A 21,049-nucleotide genomic window follows, 5' to 3' on the forward strand; every position below is an offset into this window, starting at 1 on the left:
TATACATCTCCAGAAGGTCACCTGTCAGTGTTCAATGGTCCAGGGAAAATAGCCCCAGTCTATCCAGCGTCTCCCTTTAGCTCAAACCCTCCAACTCTGGCAACATCCTTGTAAATCTTTTTGATCCCCTTTCAAGTTTCACAACATCCTTCCTAGAGCAGGGAGACCAGAATTGCACACAGCATTGCAATAGTGGCCTAACCAATGTCCTGCACAGCCACAACATGACTTCCTAAATTCTACAATCTGACTGATCAGTAAATGCAAGCATACCAAACATTTTCTTCACTATCCTATCCACCTGCGCCTCCACTTTCAAGGAGCTTTGAATCTGCACTCCAAGGACTCTTTGTTCAGCAACACTCTCCAGGACCTTGCCATTAAGTGTGTAAGTCATGCCTAATTTGCCTTTCCGAAATGCAACACCTGACATTTATCTAAATTAAACTCCATCTGCCATTCTCGGCATATTGGTCCATTTGATCAAGGTCCTGTTGTATTTTAAGATAACCTTCTTGGCCACACCACCAGTTATGGTGTCATCTACAAACTTTGTAACCATGCTTCCTATGTGCACATCTGTGAGATTGTGTTCAAAGAACCAGATGACCAGGATCATTGAGTGGCGAAAACAGCGTCTTTATTGTACGTTCACATCAGCACGATGTAAGGTGAAATAGAATCCCAAAATCATAGCTCAAAAGCAGCCATTTTATCCAGAACTCAAGCATACATTAACATTCTAAGATGAGCAGTGTTATGCAGTAGATATTGTGCAAAACCTGTTTTGCAGGAAATTGGAGATGGTTTAAACATTTGCTGAATGCTACCAGTTATTAGTGAGTTTTAATGTTTATTTTAATGATATTAGAGTCGCTGTCTGGTTTGTCCTTGCATAATTCTGTTGGTGCTAGTGTTGTTATTTTCAAGGTTAGAATTTTAAAGTTAGAAAAAGTCATCTTGTGATTTTTAAATAAAAGTCTGATTTCCCAACAGTTTTGATTGACTCTGGTTTACTCTCACTTGTTTAGTTAGTTTCATGGTTGCATCCATCTGTCGGTTCTAATTCCTATCTTTCATTCATTCCTTTGGTTTTGAGATCACACCTGTTCTAGTAATGCTGTCAATTTCATTCATTCATCCACTCATTCATTCATTCAAGGTCGCACTGGTCTGGACAGAGTGTCATTAGTTTTATTAGTAGATTAAAGATTGCTTACATATACTGCATAACATTTGTTAGTTTTATTAGCAGGGTAAAGTTTAATATATATGTTGAATAAAAACTTGGGACAAATACCTAGTTACTTAATACACAGGAAATGTCTGCAGGGCTATCCAATTATCACCTTTGATACTTGGAGCTACTCTAGCTGGAGGGAGTCAATAAATGACATGGTAACAGCAGCTATTCAGTTGGATTTTAATATCAAACAACACTGTTTTTGGGATAACAAGGTGTAGAGCTGGATGAACACAGCAGGCCAAGCAGCATCAGAGGAGCAGGAAAGCTGACATTTCTGGCCTAGATCCTTCTTCAGAAAGTTTATGGTGTGGGGGTGCATAAAGGTTCCATCCTGTTGTGTCTGTGCAGTTTTGTTAACCATCATGCCTGACTGCACCTTTGAATGGAACGTCAGTCTTGTTGATATAGCGCATCATGCATGAGTGCACCTTCGAATGGAACGTCAGTCTTGTTGATATAGCGCATCATGCATGAGTGCACCTTCGAATGGAACGTCAGTCTTGTTGATATAGCGCATCATGCATGAGTGCACCTTCGAATGGAACGTCAGTCTTGTTGATATAGCGCATCATGCATGAGTACACCTTCGAATGGAACGTCAGTCTTGTTGATGCAGCGCATTATGCATGAGTGTACCTTCAAATGGAACGTCAGTCTTGTTGATATAGCGCATCATGCATGAGTACACCTTCGAATGGAACGTCAGTCTTGTTGATATAGCGCATCATGCATGAGTACACCTTCGAATGGAACGTAGTCTTGTTGATGCAGCGCATCATGCATGAGTGCACCTTCGAATGGAACGTCAGTCTTGTTGATATAGCGCATTATGCATGAGTGCACCTTCAAATGGAACGTCAGTCTTGTTGATGCAGCGCATTATGCATGAGTGTACCTTCAAATGGAACGTCAGTCTTGTTGATATAGCGCATCATGCATAAGTGCACCTTCGAATGGAACGTCAGTCTTGTTGATATAGCACATTATGCATGAGTGCACCTTCGAATGGAACATCAGCCTTGTTGATATAGCGCATTATGCATGAGTGTACCTTCGAATGGAACGTCAGTCTTGTTGATATAGTGCATCATGCATGAGTGCACTTTCAATTGGGGTATATCCACAAATTGAAATTGTTATAATCTGATAAGGTAGCAAGCCCCTGAATTAGTTTGATTAGATTCCCAACAGTGTGGAAACAGGCCCTTCGGCCCAACACGTCTACACTGCCCCTTGGACCAGCCCACCGAGACCCATCCCCCTATAACCCACACACCCCTGAACACTATGGGCTATTTAGCATGGCCAATCCACCTAACCTGCACATCTTTGGGCTGTGGGAGAAAACCGGAGCACCCAGATGAAACCTACACAGACACAGGGAGAATGTGCAACTCTACACAGACAGTTTCCTGAGGCTGGAATCGAACTTGGGCCCCTGGCACTGTGTGGCTGCAGTGCTACCCACTGAGCCACCATGTCATCACTGTTTGAATGGGGCTGGCGTGTGCATGGAAACCTGCAATTATAATTTTCACTGCGAGCTAATGGATTAATAGACATTATTTATTAAGTTATATTAAAAGTTGATAACACCTTTGAATTCTGATATATCACATCAAAATCATTAGTATAAAGGACAAAATGCAGTGGATCCAGCACCAATCCTTGTAGCCACACCCTCTACCACCCTCTACCACCACTCTGTGTTTTCTCATTTTGAGCTAGATCTGTATCCAAATGGCTGGTTCTCCCTATACTCCATTTGATCTAACCTTGCTAACCAGTCTACCATGAGGAACCTTTCGAACACTTTACTGAAGTCCACATAGGTCGTGTCCTCCACTCTGCTGTCATCAATCCACTTTATTTCTTCTTCAAAAAACTCAATCAAGTTCATGAGACACAATTTCCCACACACAAAGCCATGTTGAATATCCTTAATCAGTCCTTGCCTTTCTAAATATATATCAGTCGTGTTCCTCAGGATCCCCTCAACAACTTGCCTACCACCGATGTCAGGCTGACCAGTCTACAGTTTGCTGGCTTTTCCGTACCACCTTTCATAAATAGTGGCACCACGTTAGACAACTTCCAGTCTTCCGGCACCTCATCTGTGGTTGTCAATAATACAAATATGTCAGCAAGGGGCCCAACAATCACTTCCCTAGAGTCCCACAGAGTTCTAGTAGGAGCATGTTCAAATTATCACTATTTATTTCCCCATGTTCTCTATCTCCCATATCATTCTCCAAAAGGAAGCACTAATGGAAAATACTCATTCAGCATCTCGCCCATCTCCTGCAGTTCCACATGTAGGGGCCTTGCTGATCTTTCAGGGGCCCTAGTCTCACAGAAGTCACCCTTCTGTCTTTAATGTATTTGTAGAATTCCTTTCAATTTTCCTTAACTATATTTACCAAAACTATCTCATGTCCCCTTTTTGCCCCCCTTTTGGGTATACTCCTACTGCTTTTATAATTTTCTAGGGATTCACTTGATTCCTGCTGTCTATGTATGACATATGTTTCCTTCCTATTCTTGACCAAAACCTCAATTTCTGTAGTCATCCAGCATTCCGTTTACCTACCAGCCTTGCCCTTCATCCTGACAGGAACATACTGTCTCTGGACTCACGTTATCTCATTTTTAAGGGCTTCCCATTTTCCAGCCATCCCTTTAACTGTGAACATCTGTCCCCAATCACTCTTTGAGAGTTCTTGCCGAATATTGTCAAAATTGGCCTTCCTTCCATTTAGAACTTTAACCTTTAGGCCTGCTCTGTCCTTTTCTATCACTATTTTAAACCTAATAGAACTATGATCGCTGCCCCAAAGTGCTCCCCCACAGACACGTCAGTCACCTGCCCTGCCTTATTTCCCAAGAGCAGGTCAACTTTTGTGCCTTCTCTAGTAGGCACATCCACACACTGAATCAAAAAATTTACTTGTACACACTGAACAAATTTCGCTCCATTCCAGTCCTTATCACTGTGGCAGTCCCAGTCAATGTTTGGAAAATTATAATCCCCTGCCAAACCACCCAATTAGATAACTGAGACCTCCTTACAAATTTGTTTCTTAATGTCCTGTTATTTGGGAGGCGATAGTGCAATTCCAAGAAGGTGATCATCCCTTTCTTATTTCTCTGTTCCACCCAGATAACTTCCCTGAACGTATATCCTCCCGAACTAGAGCTGCAATGTTATGCCAAATCAAAAATGTCACTCCCCCTCTTCTCCTGCCCCCTTTTGGTTCTTCCTTTGGCATGTATGTCCTGGAGCATTAATCCGTTAGTCCTGTTCGTACTGGTCTAAAAACACTACTCCAGGCTAGCCTACTACCTATGTGCTTACATTTTTTAAGTTTAATCAAGAGATAGATCTCAATAAAAACATTTTACCAAAAAAGAGCCTACTCTACTTATTATTGTATATTCACAAATGAAAAACGGCAAGGTTACACTTTAAAATACCACTTTGCTGCTCATCTGCTGTGATCTCCTGAACACTGGTTTTTCCAAGGTCAGCTGTGAATTTCACTGTTTGTTTATTTTTCTGAAAACAACCTCCAATGTCCAGAGACACTTGAAACCAAACAGCAAAAGCACCTTCTGGGTCAGACAGCAGAGTAGGTTTCCTTCTCCATTTGAATCACTTCCCATATGGTCACTACCTTTGTCTGTCTTCCTCCTTTTTGAAGTGTCATCGTTTTGATCTTTTTTCCCCAAATTTCCAAAACAATGCAACAGTTTATAAAACAATAATTACTGCTCTTAGAATTCCAGGGAATCAGCTCCAACATGGAAAACACCCCAAAAAAGAGGCAGTTATAGCCATAACTTTTTCCCGTCCTCTGTCTTGGATTATCCAGAGCCTTTGGTTGTCCACAAACACAGGACACTTGGTTCCAGACACTGGCTCTTCCGCTTCTCCCACCAACCCTGACCCTCCAACTAACCCACACCTCTGTGTCCAAGATATCACAAATTCCTCAGATAGTAACCCAGGCCCAACCATCTCCAGTTGTAATGTTCACTAATGGTTGTGTGGTATTCATTTCCAGTTGAGAGCCTTCTGACACTGAACCAGGGTAATTCTCTCAAAATACAGGCAAGAACTTGCACTTACCATGTGTCCTTATGATCTCCGCATACTCCTGAGGATGTTCTAAAGTGCTTTCTGACAAATCAAGTATTTTAAAATGGCATTCCAGATTAGCTTGCTGCAATATAACAATTTCATATCGACTGTTCTTGACTGTAATGTCTCAAATTGATTCTTTCTTCTCAGTTTTGTTTTTGTCTACTGCACAGCTCAGTTATTTATCACTTCAATCATCACATGGGATGACTTTATAAAACTTGTGTTTTCAGTTTTCATTACAACTTGTGTAGTTCGCGTGAAATCGACCTGTTTTCATTCTTATAACCAATGTCCCACTGTGGCAAACATTAGATTATGGGTAAAGATCATACTGGACTGTCTCAGTAATGTGACTTAACAGATGTCCTGGGCAAGCTCTAAAATACATCAGAATGGCATATCCATTTTTCTCAAAGTAACATGAGGAATCTGAGCATGATATCTGGGTTTGTCCCTTATATTCAGATCCATGTTTGAATTAATACCAGACCTTTATAAAGTGTATTGGGCTCTGGGTGAGCAATCCCTTTTGCATTAAGACAAACCTTACTAATGATGCATTGAACACAGCTGACAACCAACCAACATGGCCAACTACTCCTGGTCACATCAACTAAACGTTGCATTAACCTGATTATGGAAAGGAGTATAATTTTTCAGAGGTACATGCATGTTTGTAGCTTGCTCTAGAGCACAGAATTTTTGCTCTGTGAGAAAGAAGTACTTTCAAGGCTGACTGTACCCTAAAACAAAATGCAGACATTGCAAGTTTTATTAGTCCTGTGACTGACTTGCTTTTTTTGTTGAAAGGAAAAGATCTGCAATGAAGAAACCAGCAGAGACTTTGCTGTTTATTTCTCACGCAGGCTATTATTCATTTATTATTTTTGCGGACTCATACGGGATTAGTTCCATCACTGTGGGTTGACAGCCTTATTTCTTGTGAAGGGAAGGAAGCAAGTCATGCCTTAGACTAAGTAGACTGATGCCGCTTGCAATCCAGGTGCCATTCTCTTTGATAACACAGTGTGAAGCTAGAGAAACACATCAGGCCAGGCAGTATCAGAAGAGCAGGAAAATTGATGTTTCGGGGTTGGGACTCTTCTTCTGATTTCTGAAGGAGGGTCCCAACCTGAAACATCAACTTTCCTGTTCCTCTGATGCTGCCTGGCCTGCTGTGTTCCTCCAACTCCACACTGTGTTATCTCTGACTCCAGCATCTTCAGTTCTTTCTAACCAATTCTCTTTGGCCTGTCTCTGCTAGTTAGTATTTTCACATTCTGTAGGAACTGTACCTGCTTTTTGAATGAATGACACACTCAATATATAGATGGCATTAAGTTGGAGTGAAGAAAAGCTTCTTTGTTTTCTTTTATTAAAGAGGTGTTAATTACCTCATTCTTTTCTCTGGGAAGATCTGGTGCAACATGACTAAAATCTCGACAGAATCTATTCAGGAAGTCAGATATCCAAAGTCGCATGATTTACACTTATTAATTTCACAATCTTGAGCAGTTATGTTGACTGACCCTAAGCAGCATAGTGTAAATAACAAATAAAAGTATATTCATCATCTATAGTTCATATCTCCAAAATTTGCATCCTATTCCTAACATTGATTACACAAATTATTCCCTTGAAAATTAACTTTTTTTCAGACATGGATTGACATTCAAAGTTAACAAGACATTACACTTTCTCCTCTTGACACCCTTTATCAGTTGGTGACAGGTCGTTTTCACAACATGAAAGCATGACTTGGTACAGTTCATGTCATCATGTGACCCTTTCAAACAATATATATATATTTGTTTAATGGTTGACGGTTCACCCTACTGAATAGGCATCCATGTCTGCAGAATCTTTACTCTCAAGAGAATGATAAGTCCAGTAGACACCCTGCTCCAAAGTGTTTGCCAAATCTAATCTGGACTAACCTTGCCCAATAATTTTAAATGACGTCTGGTATTCTTAAGTTTAGGGAATGAATAAGATGTTGAATCATAAAACAGTACAGCATAAAAAGAGGTTGTATAAAGAACCACATAACAAAATCAGTTCTACTTTTGGTCCTCCCTACCATCCCCTGCCCTCCCCAACACACACACAAACCCAAAAAAATTCTATGTAGGGAACCAGCACAGTAGCTCAGTGGTTAACATTGCTACCTCACAGTACCAGAGATCTAAGTTCAATTCCAGCCTGCATAGACTTTTTCATTCCCCACAGCTTCCAAGCAAACTGTTCAACTTTCTGTCACAAGACTAAATGCCTTTCACTGTGAGGACCACGGTAGATTCCTTCTTTTAGCTTCAAGCTTAACAAATTTCTAGCATCTTTCCATCTCATGAATTCCAAAATGAACTTGAGCCCCCGCCCATATTCCATGCAGTGAATAATAAAGTCGTATTTTCTCTGTTCAAGGCTCATAACTGATGAACAATTGTCTCCCTTGGTCATTGATTCAGTGTGTTGCACTGAACCCAAGAGCAAAACTGCACTTCCTTCTCAGAGAAACACCAGGTATATAAAGGAAGCTTCTAACTGCCACGGGCCATATCTCCATGACACATTTGAGATGTTCCAAACAGAAATATATAAATTATTTACTAGTTTTAACTCCAACACCACTGTTTTATTCCACGACCCTTATGAATAATTGATAGAACAAACGGAATTTTGCAATATTCTTTTCCAGAATCATTGTTCCTTTCAAGGGATTCTCTTGTTGGCCAACTGCCTATAACAACATTCAACTTGGAGTTGTATCCACATGTTTTTTTGAAGACCACTTGGCTCCAGTAAAAAGCCCAAAGTTAGACACATTCTTTATTTTGAACTGTGATATTTGAAAAGATAATTGATTTACAGTTACTTCAGAGTTGTGAATCAGTTTCTTGATCAAATGTTTCCAGTTATCTGAAATTAAACATTAATTCTAAAACCAGAAGGAATATTCTAAAACATATGAGTCTTGAACTAAGTACATATTGATGTTTTTAAACAACTTCACCAAATTCCTCCTGTTCTTTCTTGGTCCAAACACTATTTCCTGAGTTTATCAACATAATTGTTCATCCCTCATTCTTGGAACTGTTTAAAGTAAATCTCTTCTGCAGACCCTGCTAAAGATTTGAAAATGGTGATTGAACACAATATCTCAAATGCGATTGAAATTAATCTTTTATTTTAGATTACCAAACTTCTCTGACTTTTGTAACCCTATCTTTCAAAGATCTGTGCACAAACACCCCCGTGTCTTTATCATCTTACACCACCTTGAAAATAGTATTATTTGGTGTTTGTTTTCTTGAATCTTCTGATTAGAATGAGTCTCATCATATTTTTCAATGTTGAATTTAATCTGCGATGAGCTTGTTCTTTCAGCTAAACTGGTATGATCCTCAAAAAATAAGAGCTTCCTTGTTGTTGACAAGATTTACAAGTTTGGCATCAAAAAATTATGAAATTTATATTCTGTCACTCCCCTGCTCCACACTTCACCGACTTCAAATATTTAACAAGAACCAAGTAGCAGTCCTGGTGCTGAACCTTGGGATAACAGCTTTTTACTACATCCTGTATCTATGCTTCTTTATATCACATGCTTTAATTGTACGAAGAAACCTAAAGTATGATACCTTATTTGTAATTCAATGTGTACAACAACTGTAGAGCCTTAACTGCTCTGTTGTTTCGTTGAAATAGTTAACAGCAGCTTTCCAACAGTTTCCCATCCTTGTCCAAATGATGGTTGATTTTCACCTGGCTTATTGATTCTCTATGTGCCTCATCAGTGCCATTAAATTGGTTGGCCTGTAATTGCTAAGTTTACCCTGTCACGAACAAGCGTCTAATATTTGAAATTCACTAGTTCTTTGGGACTAGTCTTGTATGTAAGGAAGATTGGAAGATTTAGGAGTCAGAATACACAAGGATCACGCACAATGTTCAGGTGCTTCAAAGCATAACACATAACACCATAACACTGTGCTAAGTGTTCAGTCTGCTGTTATGTGAACAGGAAAGTCCGACCTCTCAGACTAGAGTATCTTCATGTATACTGGTTCAAGTAAAGCCAAAACAAAACTGTGAGGAAATCTATCGTAAGTGTACTTATCAAACATCTCTTTTCATTCCTAAAATATTGAACAGAGCACTTGGCTCTCGCGAGTGTTAACATTGGCTTGTGTTCCTGCCTGAAAAGTACCTCTCAAGCAGAATTTGATAATATCTAAAATGGGAGTGTCTGCTGCTACTTAGAAAATGATGATGGGGAAGGTGATAAGGTAGATGAAGTTAGACCTTTTCAAAGATTTTATTTGTATGGATATGCATTTCATAAATAACCAGTGATCAATGGCTCTCTGTTCGCTGCAGAGCCAAAGTAATAATAATTAGAAAAGAAATTTGAATTCATTCAGATTTTAAGTTTCACTAAGCCATACTAGAACATCCTTGCATACGCAATTTTCATCTACTAATAATGATTGGAAGATACTACAAACTAACTGACTGATTTACCATTGGCTACCCGGCAGCTCAGAAACTGGAGTTCTTTTTGTTTCTTTTTTAAAAACACTTCAGTCTTGTTTATTTTTTATGTCATGAGACTTTTAACTTGTTAAAATATAAGTATAGCTTTGTCCTTAAAAGTATGGTAACTTAGTTTGATTGTCAACTGATAGAACTTGCAGATGTAACATTTTCACATTTTAATAATAAAATTGACACATTGTAGCCGCTGATGTGACTCAAGATACAGTGCAGTCATTGATGCAGAAGTTCAAGGAGAGTTTTCGAACAAACACGCCAATTGAGATCTCGCACCTCCAGCAGGCACCCCGCAGCACATCCACAGGACGAAAGAAGGGAAGGAGGAATAAAAGTAGAGGTAGGACTCACAACTGCCTTGTTTAGTATATTTTGAAATATCCTTTGGAAAGGAAGAGGTGCTGCTAGGTTTGGTGGTGGAACTGGTGGTGGTAGAATGCATGTGCTGACAGCCAAACTATTCAGACTAATTTTAATTTCAGCATTATGGATTCTGGAAACTGTCCTGAATCAGAGTCTCTCTCTTCTTTTTCTCACCACTCCATCTTTCTTCAGCACATCTCTGCTGCAGACTCTCAGCACAACATGAGTTACAAACAGAAAGTTTAAATGTGTGGGACCTGTGGTGGAGAAACATTCGAGGCTTTGCAACAGTGCTGTGGTGGCCTAGTCTTTCACGCTGCTTCTCCTATGCTGAACTCCTTACTCAGAACAGGGAGTGCATTGCTGCAGTAAATACGTTGATTTTTATAAAACAGAGCCTAATAAACTAACACTTCTCATAGATTTGAAGCTCAATCTACTTCCTGGAGCAATGTGTTAATTGACAGGAATGCATAGAATATGGGCAGAAATACCTAAATTATTCATGCCCACCTTGACATGCAAGGATATGAGAGACGATGAACTTTAACACACAGGTAAGAAAAACACAACTACGTAGTGTAACAGAGCAGTTAAATTTTCAGTTGTTGGACAATTGCATTACTGGTTGATCTTCACAGAAAGATTACCATGTTGGACTGCCTTGGTCTGATCTTGGTTCTACGCACCCTTTGATTGTTTTCAATATGGAGCAGTATGTGGATTTATAGCATTTTTTTTCAGGTGTAGAAATATGTGTCTGTCTCAGCATTCCAAATAACGCTAATGAAAGTGAATCAAGGGAGTGATCTCAAATGTGAAGCAATTACACATTTACAAACAGGAAACTGAGAAGGAACAGTTCATTGAAGCTACGTTATTTCTTCAGGTTTCTTCAGAATATATGCTTTGTTTATGCCAAGCTACAGAACCTGTTCAGGTTCATCTTGAACTATATACATAGTACTAATGGAGGAAGGCAACTTTATTGATATTACAGTAAAACACAGATAAGTTTAGGGAAAGAATACAGCAGGTCAGGCAGCATTGGGGAACCAGGAAAGCTGTCATTTCAGGTCTGGATCCTTCTTCAGCAATGGGTCCAGACCCAAAACGTCAGCTTTCCTGCTCCTCTGATGTTATCTGACCTGCTGTGTTCATCCGGCTCTACACCTTACTACCTCAGATTCTCCATGTCTCTGAATAAGTTTAAGGAAGTTAGAAGTGCATGCAGTGGAGAGAAGAAAACTTAAGGCGGTAGGTTGATTTTACAACATAGATTATTTAAATGTGAACGTGTTATTTTTCACAGTCACAAGTCTCTGAGTAATTGACAGAAACTCAAATTCAGAAGTGAGAGAGGAAATGTCATTTTGCTTTATTAACTTCACGCACAAACTGGTGAAAGTGTGGAACAGGGAGAGTCAAGGTGAATGATATTGGAAAATACAAGGCAGATGTGGCTAGCTTTTAAACAGAACGAGTTAAGTGTGTAAATGGTGAAGAATAGTATTTTTTTAACCTGATGCACATCCAGATGAATGATTGGCATTGTACAATATGTCCCTGTACATAAAGTCTGTTAGAGTCACTTTTAAAGGATGCTTAATTTGAAGGAGGAGGACCTATGGCCAACCATGTTATGTAATGTGCAGCTATGCACAAATATACGAAGTTTGTCTTTTGGAGCTTGACAGAACCTGTTTGCCTAAGATCTTTTCATGGTAAATCAGCAGTCCACTTATACGTTTTCAACTGAAATTTTTTTCAGCTAGAGTGGAAGCAACAAAATCATGTAAGTTTTATCCATCATTGGTTTCCCTTAGCAAAAGTGGAAAATAGACCCGTATAATGTCAAAATGCAAAGGTAGCGTACTATCAAAAAAACAAATTCTGCAAAACTAATCTCTCAGTTCAAATAGATGTCTGGTTATCTGTATTTTGATTATTCCTGGGCTTTCATTTGTGATTAGAATGATTCCAAAGATTCTGATGAAGACATTGTGAGATAAATGCGATAGAAGACTTGAGCTATGGGTCATAACTAACTATGCATCAGCTAAATCATCAGTCTTGGATAAAAAAAATCAAACATTGCTGCAAATAAAGCATTCAAAAGCAATGTGAAGATAAATTGGATATACATTCATTGTTGATGGTGAGAATGATCATCCAACACTGATGAGTCTATTCCCTATTGTACAATTCTCAGAACGTATCAATTTGAGAAGTACTCATATGAATCAATAGGCAAGTGGAAATGAATTTCACTTTGTTCTATTTTGATTGTTATTTTATGGCGACATGCACTTTAAATTCTACTGCAAGTCTAATTCAATGTTGAAGGTTTGCAGTATGGGCTGGAATCATATATTGATTTACTAATGGCCGTTTGAAGACTATTGAGTTTGATGAAGACTCTAGACCCACAATGTTGACTCTCCTCTGATGCTACCTGACCTGCTGTGATCCTCCAGCTCTACACTGTATTGACTCTGAATCCAGCATCTACAGCTCTTCCTATCTCCAAGTGACTCATAACCCCACTCCGAAGCCTCTTCCAAGGATGCCCACCTTGAAGAAGTTGTCCCCCTCCCTCCATAAAGACCTGAGTGGATTTCGCTCCCACTGCAACCCTCTGGTGACCTTCTCCACCCTGAAGCTTTTTGATCACATATTGAGACAAACCTGGCACAGTAGCCACATCTCCATTTTCAGTATCTGCCAATGCAGCTAGATCATCCCTATTAAAAAGAGTCCTGATGAATGGTCTAGGCCTGAAACATCGACTCTTCAGCTCCTCTGATGTTGCCTATTCCTCCAGTGTTGACTTTGACTCCAGCATCTGCAGTTCTTGTTATCTCCTGTTAATTTACCAACCACATGGACACTGTTTATATTCTTCAAAAAAAAACATAAAATAGTCTCACAACTATATATCTAAGCATAGTTGCTAGAGTGTTGAGAGATGCATAATTATTACTACCTTAAAAAGCACCCTGCTCATCTACCTTACCCATTTCCAAATGTACAGGTAGTGCAGAAATAAAAATGATTTCTTCCATTGACCAAAGGCACAGCTTATACATTGGTCCTAACATTCCCTCCTTCAGCATTGAAAGACCTCTTTGAGGAATTTCAGAGCATTACAAAGGACCTTGAAGTTAATTTTTAAATGATGGTATCAAAGAATTTCAGTTGCACCAGAACCACACATTCTTCAGTTTGGATCTCTCTTGCTTGCCCACGCTTTATGTGCAGAAATGATAAACCTAGAAATCTCCCTTCTGGTCAACAACACACTAAAATGTTTACCTTCCATGATCATAATACAATTACAAAATAAATAACCTGAGGAAAATACAGAGGTACCATTTTAAGAGAATTTAGGTTATATTTCAGAAAGAGAACATACAGCCTTATCCTGCAATAAATTTGAAGCAAGGTGATCTAGTTGAAATATAAAAATTCTTAATGGTCTTAAATGTTGGGACATTCTAGATGTGAGATTGCTCGCTGAGCTGGAAGGTTAGTTTTCAGATGTTTCATCACCATTCTAGGTAACATCATCAGTGAGCCTCCGACGAAGCGCTGGTGTTATGTCCTGCTTCCTATTTATCTGCTTAGGTTTCCTCGGATTGGTGATGTCATTTCCTGCATTGGTGATGTCATTTCCTGTTCTTTTTCTCAGAGGATGGTAGATTGGCTCCAAATCAATGTGTTTGTTGATGGAGCTCCGGTTGGAATACCATGCTTTTAGGAATTCTCGTGCGTGTCTCTGTTTGGCTTGTCCTAGGATGGATGTATTGTCCCAATCAACCAGCGCTTCGTCGGAGGCTCACTGATGATGTTACCTTGAATGGTGACAAAACGTCTGAAAACTAACCTTCCAGCTCAGCGAGCAACCTCACATCCAGAACCTCAACCTGAGCTCAAATCTTCTCAAAACTTGTTGGGACATTGTTTCCTCTGCCTGGGAAATCTAGAACGAAGGATCATGGTTTTGGACTAAATTGTAAAACATATAATCTCGGAGGAGGTTAATAGGCTTGAGAATGCAAAATTCCATACCCTCGAGTTCAGCAGATATTAAATTGTTAGGCATTTTTCAAGATGTAGATTGATATACTTTTGGATACTCCAGTCATAATGAGAGCATCACGTACAATGGCTTATTTTGCCCCTCTTGAGCTGTTACTGCTGGAGTGTCCCACTGCTCAAATGTGGCACTCCCCTATTTCTAACTTACATGTTACACCTTGACAAATCCATTTGTGAACTCATCAATCAACTCCTGATTGCTAATTTCACTCACCTCCACTCCACTGACTCTAAAATGTGTAATCCAACTACTGAGTGAGCAGAAACTCCCACCAACTAAATTTGAGAAGCATGAATCTATTGTTTTCTGCTCCACCACTGCCTCACCATTTGCTTCATCTCTTCCCCCAGTGGGCTTAAAAGAGACCATTGGCAATTTTGAACTTGAATATTTCCATCTCAATATATAGGTAGTTTGGCAAAGGAAATGGCACTGCCTATCAGTGTGCTAATGTCTTCTGTCTATTCTTGACTTTGGGCACTTTCCTGAGCTTGGGTGATAGTGTTGGCTTGGCAGGAAAGAGAATGTACCTGCCTTGTTAATTGATTTGTTTGAAGTCATTCGAGGGCTCATTAAGAACCTGCCTTCTGCTGTCCTGAGATGTTCCTACGATGAACAGCCGTTGGGAGCTTGCTGAACCTACCTGCTCCAACCTGATGAGAATATGGCAGTAAAATTGAAGCAGTTTCATTCAATGCAAAAAAAAAGTCAAGGTTTTGACCTAAAATTAAACTACTGAATGACTGAAATTTTTGTAATCAATCTTTTCTTACCCTGTCCTGGGCCGCAACACTCCATATGCCTTGGCTACGAAGAACATCAAGTTTTTATTCATTTCAATGCCACAGACAATAACCAGCTACATTAACAACACTCATTTGGGCCAGAATATTGGATACTTTCCTGGTGCTTCTCCTTCATCTCATCGATGATCGATTAGTTATCTTCTTGAGACCACCAAGATGTAGTCCCGTGAAAATCATGCTTTATGGCACACTGGCACTCAGGATACGTTTAGGACATGCAATTAAATGCACATTCTTTTTCTTGCCTCCAACTGAACCACCTAGCCCTTTGGGTCTTTTGTGACCTCAAAATAAATTAATGAGCACACACCTACTTCATCATATTCCATATTCCTATTCCATAGTAAATGACAAGATGTATAGAACACCACCTATCAATTATATTTCCACAGCCAATTGACTTGGAATGATGACATCACACGGTGTGAAGCTGGATGAACACAACGGGCCAAGCAGCATCAGGGGAGCAGGAAAGCTTGACGTTTTGGGTCGGGACCCTTCTTCAAAAAAAAAGACTTGGAATGATGTCTGTGTTCCTTCACTATGACTGGGTCAAAGATATTGGAATTCCCTTGCTAACAGCACTGTGTTCTCTCTACACGACAAGTACTGCAATGGTTAAGGGGGAATCTTAACCTTACATTGGCCAAGGCAATTAGGTAATAAATGCTGGACGATCCAGTTTCAATCATATTCCACAAACAAATGGAATTCCTGACTGCACCTTCACCTCAGTTCAACTCCTATTGAAACCCTCGTACTAGCCATTGTTAGTCATTTTTGTTTTTTTATTTCCAATGTTATCCTGGACAGCATCCAATTTGCAATCTCCCATCAAATTCAGCTCATTCCAAGCATTAATTCCCTTATTTTAAATGATCTAGACCTTTTCACTGCTAACCATCACAATTTCAAAACACTGCTCCTTGTTTTTAAATCCCACCATGGCATGGCTACTCCTTATCTCTGTAACATGCTGCACCTCCATCACCTCATAAAGCATCTACAGTCCTCCATTTCTGGCTTTTTGTGCATTCCTGACTGTCAACATTGAAGACTATGCTTTCAGCTACTTTGGTCCTAGGCTTTAGAATTCCCAAGGGAAATCTCCCTGCACTTCATCTTTGCTTCCTACATTTGTGACCAACTGCCCTTCAATCTCCTTACGGAACTTGGTGTTGTTTGACAATGCTGCATTGAAGCATGTTTTAAAGTTATACTGTGCCACGGTTCTATTTAAGTATCAGCTGTTGGATCTAACATTCATGTGCGTAACATTCACAGTTTATGACTTCAACGACAGAGCGAGAATAATTACAAAATATCCCTCGATGCAATGGTAAGTTAAACTGTGATTAAGAAAGGGATTATCATTGTAATTCCTGAACAGCATTATTGTGAAAGCAACCTAATGTAATTGAAATGCCAACATCAAAACATGTCTATTTCATAAATTTGGGACGATGTAAGACCTTTCCAAATGCCTGGATTCCTGAGGCAAGTGGCGAGCTAGTGTTCCTGACATCTGTCTGAACTGTCAAGAAATGTTTTCCCAGCTGTTAACTTAATTTTAATATGGAATAAAATAAATATTGCATTATTCCCTCAAAACATCCGTCCTTCTATAATTATTTCATATTTATTTGCATTTTTACATAAATGCAATTACACCCTTGAACATTTAAGTCCATTTGAAAATAACTTGGTTTAAAATCACCAGTCAGTTTCACTGCTTTTCTGGGGTAACTCACCTACAATTGCAAAAGATTAGGTACTTCTAGCACAAATTGCAGTCAGTGATTTTAAAAATCATTGCACTGTAAGGTGACTATGCCATATAGGGCAGATTAATCACTTTGGTAAATCTCCAGTAATTTTCTGTTATTTACATGGGTTCAAGATGGGTCTTAAAATTAACCTGATTCTTTTGATGCTTGTGGCTTTTATCATTTTAAATTTATTTTTGTTATTTAAGAAACCAACTTTTGAACTCTAAAGTAAATGCTCTCTGTAGCTTTTTAGCCATTTTCCATTATTTAAAAACATGTTATACACAAATGGCAGACTAAATATTCCAATTTGGAAAAAAAGAAATTTAACTGCTTAAATCAAACAGCTCAAATTATCAATTTTAAATGGATTAAGAAATATATTTCAAAGCAAAAATATTTTCGGTTTAAACCATACGACAAAATCACGACTGAAGAATTGATTTTTTACAGAAGTTGAGCTGAACAGAAGCAATGTCTAAACTAAAAAAACTCATCCTAGTTTTTAAATCCCTCTATCATGCCTACCTATTGCTAAAATCATCTGAAACTGCAAGCAATCCAGAATGTCTGTGTTCCTCCAATTTAGCTTCTTGTGCATTCACAGTTACGATTGCTTCACCAATGGAGGATATGCCTTCACTTGCAGGCCTTAAGCCTTGGATTTCTCTCCCTAAATCTCTCTCTATGTTACCTTAAAACCAACCAGCTTGGCCAAGCTTTTGTGACCTGCCAAATTTGCTCTTTATAGAACTGTGCTCCACTTTATTTTATGAAGTTTCGGCAATATAACTTGGGACATTTCATTACATTAAAGGTGCTGCAAAATACATTTTATTACTGATAATAAACTTGACATTAACACTAATTCAATTTTGGATACACAGAGTGGAAGCTCTGTAACTCCTTTAGATATTGCCAATTTTGACCTTCACAAATGAATTTTCAGTTGTTTAAGTAACCAGTAAGGATTTTGAGGGTGTCTGTTAGCTCAGTTGGCCGGAAAACTGGTTTGTGATGCAGATTGACACCAAACACATGAGTCCAATTTCCATCCCCACCCTTGTCTGCTTTCCGGAGAGACCACTCTCTCCATATTCCCTTGTTCGCTCCACACTGCCTTCCAACCCCACCACACCCGGCACCTTTCCCTGCAACCGCAGGAAGTGCTACACTTGCCCCCACACCTCCTCTCTCACCCTTATCCCAGGCCCCAAGATGACTTTCCATATTAAGCAGAGGTTCACCTGCACATCTGCCAATTGGTATACTGTATCCATTGTACCCGGTGTGGCTTCCTCTACATTGGGGAAACCAAGCAGAGGCTCGGGGACCGCTTTGCAGAACACCTCCGCTCGGTTCGCAATAAACAACTGCACCTCCCAGTCGCAAACCATTTCAACTCCCCCTCCCATTCTTGAGATGACATGTCCATCATGGGCCTCCTGCAGTGCCACAATGATGCCACCCGAAGGTTGCAGGAACAGCAACTCATATTCCGCTTGGGAACCCCGCAGCCCAATTGTATCAATGTGGACTTAACCAGCTTCAAAATATCCCCTTCCCCTACCGCATCCCAAAACCAGCCCAGCCTGTCTCTGCCTCCGTAACCTGTTCTTCCACTCACCCATCCCTTCCTCCCACCCCAAGCCGCACCTCCATTTCCTACCTACTAACCTCATTCCACCTCCTTGACCTGTCCATCTTCCCTGGACTGACCTATCCCCTCCCTACCTCCCCACCTATACTGTCCTCTCCACCTATCTTCTTTTCTCTCCATCTTCGGTCCACCTCCCCCCTCTCCCTATTTATTCCAGAACCCCCATCCCCCTCTCTGATGAAGGGTCTAGGCCCGAAACGTCAGCTTTTGTGCTCCTGAGATGCTGCTTGGCCTGCTGTGTTCATCCAGCTTCACACTTTATTATCTTGGATTCTCCAGCATCTGCAGTTCCCATTATCTCTGAGTCCAATTCCTGTATCAGCTGAGGTTACAGTGAGGGACTCTTCTCCATCTCTCCCCTCACCTGAAATGTGGTGACTCTTAGGTTAAACTACCACCAGTCATCTCTCTCTCTCGAATAACAGAGCTGCCCTATGGTCTGGTAGACTACAGTGACTTTACCTTTTACCAAAATATTTTGAAAATTAAAGTCATTTCCGAGTTAGGACATGAGATTTTTAAACATGATTTGCTGTAAAGTTATCCCATTGGTATCAAGATTTTGAATTCATGATGGAATGATTTATCTTCGCAAGTGAGAAAAACAGTAACATGCAGTGAAAGGCTTTTCCTCCCAGCACAATCTGGTGCCATTTCAAATTGTTTTAAGAATTAAGAAAAAAGTAGAAAGATATAGCTTGAACAGAGCCTATCAGTCCTGAGCCAGCTCATCATCAATGGTGCCTCCAACCCTCCTCCGCCAATTCGCTGCTGTTTACATCAGTCAGAACAAACGTTGAAGTCGCTACTCTTTGGGTGCCATCTTTTGCTGTTGAGCTGATTCTTCTTGCTGTTGCCTGAGCTGGAAATGCCGACGTTGGGTTTGCTTCACTTGTGCTGGGCCCACCTTGTTGATGCCGCTGGAATGCCCTTCCGCCACTGCTTCACTGCCACCACCGTCGGACCCAACCAGCAATGAAGTTGCTGATCCTCAGGCGCCATCTTTCGCCACTGGGCCTACTTTGCTGATGTCATCTCTGCCAATGTAACAGCCACCAATTCCGATTGCATTTGCCCTGGAAAACTAAGTAAGGGCCCAATTATGACCACCACGAGGTCCGTGCTGAGCTCACTCGAGTCCATGCTGGGAATTCTAAGTATAACGAAAAACAACAAGAAAAGAGAGAGAAGAGTAGTCGGAGCAGATGAGCCCTGGCACAGGATCCCTACTCTGCTGCCATTGTAATGATGTCACTACTTCCTATGAGAGGCTGATTTGGAGGTTATTTTATTGGATTATGCAACAAAACAGGTTAGAAAATCTTTCCCTTAAATGAAGCAAATCTTTGGATTTAACCTTGAGGTGCCACTCAACTTCTACTTAACGTTTAAATATTTTACATTTAAGAAGATTCCTCTTTTTCACACAGTGACTATCTTCGCAAAACGTTCTACATTGTTGCAGCACATAAGCAGAAACTCCCTTAACATACTGTTGTGAAGGAGCTGTTTCATGTTTTCTGATATTTTTCATTGTGCTTTCCACACTTAAGCTACAATAGTAACCAAACTGGAACACTCTATGAACGCCATGGATCATTCATTCGTGGTCATTTCTGGTTGTCTTTGACAGTGTAAGCATTTCCGAACAGGCTTAGTACCCTAAGATGCTAAAATCCTTTATTCAAACAAAATTACTTGTCCATAGTCTTAGTATAAATCTATTTGCAACAATATTATTGAGTAAGGTCACAGGTGCCTTGTCACAAGGTGGAGTCATGGACCAGACAGACAGAAAATACATGGTTCATGCAGTTACATCACTAATTGCAGAACAAAGAGACTGAGGGGACTTTTTTTTATCAAATGAACGCTCCCTGCTTGTCTTACTGTGCAGTGATTTTATTAGGGATGTTTAATACTCAAGTGTATGCAATGAGCTGAGGACTATGTTTGTGTGACAACCGATCAAGATTATCAGACAGCATGTAGGTTGTTAGCAGTGTATATGAAGAGGATTTTCCCCTCATAAGTGTTTGTGCAGTGAAGAATGATTCCTACACTGGCGTTTTAAGATAGGTTAATCTCTTTGGGAACTATGTCCATTAGAAAAGATACAAAGTTTTTTTTTGTTTTGTTTTCAATTCAAGTTTTATCAAGCAGATTTGACAAAACATTTCCTCATCACGTTTTTCACAGTTCCAAAACCTGACACACCAGCTTCTCAGTTAATACTATTTAACTGGGTGATAAATATACTGGCTGAAATTTGATTTGACCTGTGGAAGGTAAGAATGTGTGTTGAAATAACCATTTTGAACAGCCTTTGTGTCAGCAATATCAACCCTAACTTGTCTTACTGTTGCCCTTGAACCAACTTCAGCTCTCTATTTTAAACAAATAAT

The 21,049-nt window shown here is 39.9% G+C and overlaps 1 protein-coding gene across 3 annotated transcripts in view; it reads left to right on the forward strand.

Moving 5' to 3' along the window:
* Positions 1–21,049, forward strand: part of LOC125465340 (astrotactin-2-like) — a 1,528,414-nt gene that overhangs the window by 462,883 nt on the left and 1,044,482 nt on the right. For 2 of the 3 annotated variants that reach the window (XM_048558686.2, XM_048558687.2), the window contains exon 4: positions 10,132–10,284. The exons of the other annotated variant lie outside the window; for it this stretch is intronic. In XM_048558686.2, the coding sequence (XP_048414643.1) occupies positions 10,132–10,284 (153 nt within the window). The remainder of the gene's footprint in view (positions 1–10,131; positions 10,285–21,049) is intronic. 3 annotated transcript variants of the gene reach the window in all.

This window comes from Stegostoma tigrinum, chromosome 29, assembly GCF_030684315.1.
Source record: "Stegostoma tigrinum isolate sSteTig4 chromosome 29, sSteTig4.hap1, whole genome shotgun sequence".
NCBI classification, from domain to species: domain Eukaryota; kingdom Metazoa; phylum Chordata; class Chondrichthyes; order Orectolobiformes; family Stegostomatidae; genus Stegostoma; species Stegostoma tigrinum.